Raw genomic sequence first — 7,907 nt, forward strand, 5'->3', positions numbered from 1 at the left:
ACAACCCTACTTTCTCTCTCATCTCTCCTGTTTTATTCACAACATATCTTCAATTATCAATGTGTAAAAATTATAAAAAGTTGATGTTACAAATCTATACAATGAGGGCATTATAACAAGACCCGTCATCACTATATTTTTTATTGATAGTTAAAATAGATTATATATGTAGTGTAAAAAATTTCTAAAAAGCCGGAGAAACTAAAAAAAATGGAGAAAGTATGTTAAAAATAAATTTCTATCAAAAATGAATTTATGTAAAAAAATAATTTTATAAAATATATTAGTATTAAAAAAACTTTAGCCTGTTCACGAGTTTCGAGCGGTCAATGATATCTCAGACTTGACTTATTAAGATCTTGAGTTAAATCCGAGCTCGAGTTGAGCTTTGACTGAACCGAAGAACGAGTAGTCCACGAGCAGGTTCGGCTCGTTAACACCCATAGTAGTAATTAAGAGGACTAATAGAGTTTAAACTTGACTTGTGCATAAGATGTCATGGAGGTTGAAATTTGAAGCTTAGGCTAGATTAGGCGGAGAATACAACTACGTTGTGCGGTTGTGGTGAACACGCTAGGGTACTAAAATGAGTTTGATAGAGCATATGGCGTAAATTTACATGATGATCAGCTTCCTAACAAGTTGAAAAGAAATCCAACTACCCAAATGTGTAAGTGTAGCTTCCTAACATGTTTTCCTTACCAAAGCCACAAAGGAGAATTCATCTACACAATTAGCATTGATCTGTTTTCTCTGTTTGACTGGTTTATGTAGCATTTGAATTTATAGACAATTGCTGTAACCTAAAGGCTACAGAAGGTGCAAAGGGTAGAGAAGAAGTAAAATTTAACAAAGCAAGTATCTCTTCGTTAAATGAATGTAAGAGGACAAATTTCTCTCTTTTTTAGTGTTATCAAACAGTGTAAATACATAACCAACCGTAATGAAAAATAAAGTGTTACAAAATTGACCTTCTACTTGTTGAATCCAAAGAGAGATTTAATGGCATTGATCGCATTTTCATTGATGAATGATTCATCGAACCTATTCATTAGGGTGTTAAACTCAGAAGTTCCCCTGAGGTTTGCGAGGTCTGGATCAGTTCGAACTCTCTGTACAAGTTTTGGAAAGTAAAATATTTAGTCAAGTGTCTATGCACTTGTCAACTGTAATTGAAGACAGAAATGACACGGAAAGGGGAAACTTATAAAAGTAATCATGTTAAGTAGTATCACCTTGAAATCTTCATATCCTGATTTCAAAGCATCTTCAAGGGCAGATAGACCAGCTTGTATCTGTCAATCGAATCACAGTGGTGCATTTATTTAGAAAAAGAAAGTAATATTCCCTAAACTGAAGCCTGCGAAGCAAGAAATCAAAATCTAGCATATTTCTCCCAGTGCTGGTTACGGGATCAAGATATGAGTGATTACAAACATGCTTTTTGCTGCAGCTTCAATCTCCTGACCATTTACATTCACCCATAACCTTTGTGAACACTAGGTAGGAGATTGAGGCGAGGCTTACTTGTTTCTTTACGGTAAATTTGCTTTTATTGGTAAGTAAATTCAGAAATCTAGCACATTTATCATAGTGCTTGTGTCACGAGATCAAGATTTGGGTGATTTCATACATGATTGTATTTTTTCTGACAAGTTGTACCTTCCATCTTCTGATGGTAGTCTTCAATGAAAGTCTGTTGCTCTACATATTCTGTCATAAACTTATAAGCACTAGGAGAGGTGTGACTTAGTTGTTGCTTTAAGGGAAGTTTTCTTTTGTAGGTAATCTGATTGCAAGTAAATATCATGTCTTGTACATGGACAAAGGGTGACATGTTAAATGCAATATCATGTCTTGTTTACATTTTATAATTTGTATTTTCGAATATAAGGGCATATTTCTAGATAAATTTGAAATACATGGTAGATGGAGAGTGTTTTAGATGCTGATGTTTATTTCACTGCATTACAGTTCGATGCTGGTGGTTAGATTGTTGGATGTCAATAGGGGCTAGGTAACTAAGGTGCCTCTAATGTGAATGGTTTTATTCTTTGTTGCTTAGGGGTCTTGCAGAAATTACTGACAAGGCTACAATATTGTTTCATTAGCAGTGCATTAGTTTGAATAACACTGAAGGGCATCTGATTAGCTAACTGAAAAGAACACGAGAACTTTTGCTGGATTTTACAGAGGTCCATGGAAGTGTTCTAGTGGGAGGGCTGGAGGGGGATTCGAAACTGAGAACTATCGTACACAGATCCAAAGTCTTAACCACTAGGCCAATACATCATTAGTCCAAGTCTTAAATGTTAGCATCTTAAATGTTAGTCTATCTAACATATAGACGAACATATAATGTATTTTACAGGGTATTATTGATTTCAGGCTCGATTGTGTTACAAAAATAATTGTCAGCACATCAACCAGGGTACTCATAATTGATAGTTGGATATCCCATAATAACCAAAGTAGAAAATAACTGAGGATCGGAAGAAGAGGATTGAGGGAGACGAGTAATACCTGATTAAGCTTAGAATAGCAACAAGCAACATTGTAACTAGCCACTGAAGCTTCATTTGGAGTAGGCCTAGAACCTAGAACAGATTCAAACTTTTCTCGTGCTTCCTCGTATTTTCCGCTCCTTTGATGTTATAAAAAACAAGAAAATTAAAGAAGATGAAATAACATAATTAAACAGCTGAGTAACAGGAAACAGAAGAATGGATTGATAAATACTTGTAAAGTTGGAGGCCTTCCCGGAGGTCCTTTTCCCTACTTTGTTTAGTCTCCATCTTTCTCTGGTAATTTTGGCGCTGCAAAGAAATAAAAACTGTAATATAAGTTTACAGATGAATAGATGATATAGGTACTAAGTAGTGTGGTGAGAGGTTGGGTTGGCTTACTTGAATCTCTCTGACACGGTCACTGATAAAACCAGAATTCCTTTCAGCGCGAATAATATCCTTCTCAGACAACTCACCAGCATAATCAAGGTTTCCAAAGCGCTTCTGCATTTTCATGAAGAGAGGACCAATCCTCTGACGGATGGTATACATGGTTCTACCATACTCAGCAGCCGGCCAGATTTCTGTGCCAAACACTGCACTGGTTGCTATGACTTTATCCCCTACACTGAACTTTCCTGTTTTATCAGCAGAATACCCTGGGGCTATCGCATCTATATAGGTAGCTCCATCTCTTCCTTTGGCAAATTTCAATCCAAATGGCTGATCTATTTCCACCTCATACTCTTCATACTTTTCTTCTTCTTGTTCTTCATCTTCTTGTTGGCCTGAGGGTGATGACGAATCAGTTCCTGTAGCTCTGACTACAAACCTGCAGTATCTGTTGCTGTTAGGATTGCTACTGCTATTGCTCCTGCAGCAGCAGTAGCTAACCAGTGCACGAGACACAGTGAGGCCGGATAACAATGATGATGACAGCGATGTTCCATTAATCGAAAGCTGCTTAGTCTTGGAAAATAGGGAAGGAGACCTCATCACATTGTGATTCACATGATTATTAAGAGCGCGGTAATCACAATGGTAATGGTATAGTTGGGAGTACCCGCAACTGTTACTTGTGGCCATCATTATTTTCTTACCACCTTATGTTTCTGCCTGCTGCAGCCGCCGATCACACACTACAAACCTGCGCGCTAAACTTAATTTTATAATAATACGAGGATTGGGTCGAATTCCACTAGACCTTCCAATTTTCTAATCTAGACTAAACAAAAACAGAATTTGAACTGTGATTATTACCAAAATCTGGGAATTACAAAACGAAAAACTGTACAAGTGGATTAGTGGAAGAGGAAGATGGAAAGAAAGAAATGGTTGTTAACACACACTCACTGTGAGTTTGAGTTGGGATTAGGAGGGGCCCACTTTCTAGTGGCTCATGTATCTTCTAGATGAATTTATGACAACCTCGTGCATCCACGTGTCCTGTATCTCTTTCAGTCACTGCACTCAGAAACTAGAATATGCCAATAGCCTTTCATCTTAAAATAAAAACGCATCCCCATATTCTTTTACATAACTCTTAAGTCCGTTTTAAGAACGGGCAATTAGTAGTTGTTAAATTGTCTTTTAAAATTCAATTTTTTTGGAGGGCTAGCTTGTATTTGATTAGTAATATATGATTTAAAAGAGGTAAGAAATTTGAAGGTTAAAAGAATATACTTTATAAAATTAAATTAAATGATGAAATTAATATTAAGTATTAAAGAGATGAAGTGGAAAAGATTGAATACTGATATATGAATTAAAATGGTAAATTGACGTTGAATTGAGAATATGAAATGGAAAAGGTGCTAGAGTCGTAAAATATAAGAAACAATTAGAAAAGAAAAATGATGAATTAAAAAAGGGATGCCACATGTCAAAAAATGATGCATGAAAAAAGGGGATGCCACATGTCATCTATAGATTTATGGTTTTGCTTTTTAAATACTAGGTATAGATTTCTCTCTTTTAATTAAAATTGATAATCCAAACCTTCACTGTGTTGAGATAGTGATTAGGGAAATATAAGTATTTAGATAATTGACAATATATTATATGATTACTTTTCTAATAGGAAATTTGGTTAAATACTATCTTTAAGTTTGGTGATTTTGTAAATTGCTACCTTTTAAAAAAGGAAATTATATTTTACTACCTTATAAGTTTGGTTTATTTGACTAACACAACTTGTTAAGATAAAGACTTATATTACTATTGAGATTCTACTGGCACTAGGAGTATAGTTATATTAGAAACGTACGTACCTTAGACTTCTTACTTTCTTAGTACATAGAGTTAGATTAGGATTTGATTTCATGATATTTTGTACTATAAATACTCCTATTCTTTACAATAATAATCAGACATTTTAGTAAATTTGACATGGTATCAGAGCCTAGGTTACGAAACCAAAATTAATTTTTTCCGCAAAATAGAAACACAGAAACTGAGCGTGAGATAGTTTCCCATGGCTAGCGACGATGAGGAACCGAAGAAACCTTCGACAGAGGCCAAGAGTTCGAAGGAGGAATTATTTGCAAAGACCTACTATCTAGGTTCGAGTGAAAGTCCGGGTAATATAATAACCCCAATTAAATTAAGAGGAGCGAAGAATTATGAAGAGTGGTCAATGTCCGTACGTAGGGCATTGATTTCAAAGAGGACAAATTTGAGTCTCGGGGAAGGCGATAATCCCGTCATATATATGATTTATTCCGCGTTTTTTGGTGCTTATGTTATGCTCATAATCAACTAAATAGAGGGCACAAATTTGAGTCTCGGGGAAGGCGATAATCCCGTCATATGATTTATTCTGCGTTTTTGGGTGCTTATATTATACTCATAATCAACTAAGTAAAGGACACAAATTTGAGTCTCGGGGAAGGCGATGCATTTTGATTGGCTATCCATTTGGGAAGAAAGGGTGGCAATTGTTTGATTTAGAAAGTCGTGAAATTTTTGTGTCCAGAGATGTTAAATTTCATGAAAAAATATTTCCGTACAATGACCATGCGAGTGAGGGTGTTGTGCGGGCTGAGAATGAAGCAACAATGATACATTACGAGAGTGAAGATGATGGGTTTAATATTGGCAGCATTAAGGAAGATAGCCTTGTGCGTGCAGGAGAAGTACAACATCACACTGCAGTTGAGGCGCTGCCTACAGTAAGCGAGGCGCTGCCTCTTGAAACTGAGCTGCAACACCAAATACTGAGGTGTTGCAGTCAAGAATAGTTGATGAAGTGATGCAGCGAGGCGCTGACAAGGCGCTGCAGCGGGGCTAGCCACTAGAGCAAAATACAGGGATGCAGGGATGTGCAGCGAGCCAGAACTATGCTACAGGACAAGAAGGCAGTAGCATGGGAACTTAGACAGATATGGGCGGCGACAGTGTTGGGATTTACAGTTAATCAAATCAACAAAGCGAAAACAATCCCGAAACCAGGATCCATGTAAAAGTATAAATTAAGCATACATACGTTAGATGCATGTACTCCCACTTGCTCAACGAACATAAACGAGAACTCCACTTGTAGTTCCTCTACAATTGTCCACTGACACGTGCATATCCGCCTTGATTCCGATAGCTTAGATCTTTCTCAAGGTAGTAGGCTTTTGGAAATATTCAACTTGGAGGCACAAAGAGAATTAGGGTTTTTGATGTGACTCTAAGGTTGAATGTGTGTATGGAAAATTAATTAATCAGGTTATTAGAATAACCTAGGGACTATATGTGCCAACCAACCAAAGCACTAGGGCAATGGCCGTCCAACACACACACAAACATACACAGCCCGCATACCGTTGGGCCTAAGGCCGGGCCCAAGCCAGCAGGCAGTGCAGCGTTGCTGCTGCTGCGATGCTTGGCCCTCACGCGCACACATCCCCACGGCCATGGGCATGTGCGCTGTTTCCTTGTGATGCTGCCTTGTTGCTACGCCCATGGGATTGGCGCTTTCGCGTTGGGCTCGTGGGCCATCAACTTGCTCGTTCCCCTTTCGACTTTCGTTTAATGCTTTACGGCCATTATTTATTGTATAGTACTTGACGATCCACTGCCGCTCAATACGATTAATCGTCCGACTCCGGCCGACAATATACGCAATACGATATACGGTTACGATCCAACGCTTTATCATATATTTACGTTTCCCGAACTAGTTTCCCGAATAGGCATTAAATGAATTTCCGATTCATATAATCTGGCGATCTGTTTTATTTCATCGGTGTGACCTTTGTTAGGTTATGATACATATGACAATTCATAAATCATGCGAAAAAACCATAAAGCCAGGAAAACATATTATTTACACATAATCATTTAGCATAGTTTAGATGCATACTCTTTGTTGCGTGCCTTCCCTAGCTGCGCCCGAACCGAACAAGAACAAGTCTTTAGGACTCCAAGTGTCGTCCCTCCGTAGATAGTCCACAGCACGTCCGGATCCGCCTTAAGATTGACCAACTAGAATCGCCCTTAAGGTACTTAGAATTTTCGGCACTTTATAGGCAATTGTATGACTGAATTTTGCTCTCAAAAACTCACTTTGAATACTTGAATGCTCGATGTAAATATGTGACCCTAGGCACCTATTTATAGAGTTATGGAAAAGGATTTGGAATCCTATTAGGATACTAATTTATTTAATTATAATCCTACTAGGACTCTAATTAAATAAACTAAATCTTTTAGGATTAGATTTAATCATATGACAAATCCCGGTAGCTTTAGGATTCGAGTAGCACACAAACACACACGCACGCACAGCAGCCCACGAGGGGCGCCATGCGCGCGCGCGTAGCCCGCGAGCTCGCAGCCCACTGCCGCAAGCCCACACGCTGCCGTAGCCTTGGCGCGCGCTGGGCCTGCCTTGCGGTGGGCCTGGCGCAGCCTTGGCTGGTGCGTTTGTGGCCGCTGGCTTGCTGGGCGATGGCCCGGCTTCGTGCTGGGCCTTCGTCTGGCAGGCCTCGTCCGATGCTAATTCGTACGATACGCTTCCGATTAATTTCCCGATTCCGGAATTCATTTCCGATACGAACAATATTCAATATTTCCGATTCCGGAATAAATTTCCGTTTCGAACAAATATTTAATATTTCCGTTTCCGGAATTATTTTCCGATTCCGATAATATTTCCGATTCTGACAATATTTCCGTTTCCGGCAATATTTCCGATTCCGGCAATATTTCCATTTCCGATAATATTTTCCGATACGTACCATGTTTCCGTTTCCGGCAACATCTACGACTTGGATAATATTTATATTTCCGATACGATCCATATTTCCGTTTCCGGCAATATCATCGTTTCCGGAGTATTCATTTCTTGCCTGTGACGATCTCAGCTCCCACTGAAACCAAGATCCGTCGATTCCGAATATCCATAGATGGAGT

At 38.6% G+C, this 7,907-nt stretch overlaps 1 protein-coding gene across 1 annotated transcript; it reads right to left on the bottom strand.

The window, feature by feature from the left end:
- Positions 1-845: 845 nt before the first annotated feature.
- On the bottom strand, positions 846-3,965 carry LOC110785050 (protein MET1, chloroplastic). The gene is made up of 5 exons (XM_021989496.2): positions 2,907-3,965; positions 2,740-2,816; positions 2,524-2,644; positions 1,236-1,295; positions 846-1,112 (listed from the first exon to the last, which is right to left on the bottom strand). The coding sequence occupies exons 1-5, from the start codon at positions 3,594-3,596 to the stop codon at positions 975-977; spliced, it is 1,086 nt and encodes a 361-aa protein (XP_021845188.1). The 5' UTR covers positions 3,597-3,965; the 3' UTR covers positions 846-974.
- Between the last annotated feature and the right edge of the window lie 3,942 nt (positions 3,966-7,907).

The sequence above is a fragment of the Spinacia oleracea genome, chromosome 6, assembly GCF_020520425.1.
Source record: "Spinacia oleracea cultivar Varoflay chromosome 6, BTI_SOV_V1, whole genome shotgun sequence".
In the NCBI taxonomy this organism is placed as follows: Eukaryota; Viridiplantae; Streptophyta; class Magnoliopsida; order Caryophyllales; family Amaranthaceae; genus Spinacia; species Spinacia oleracea.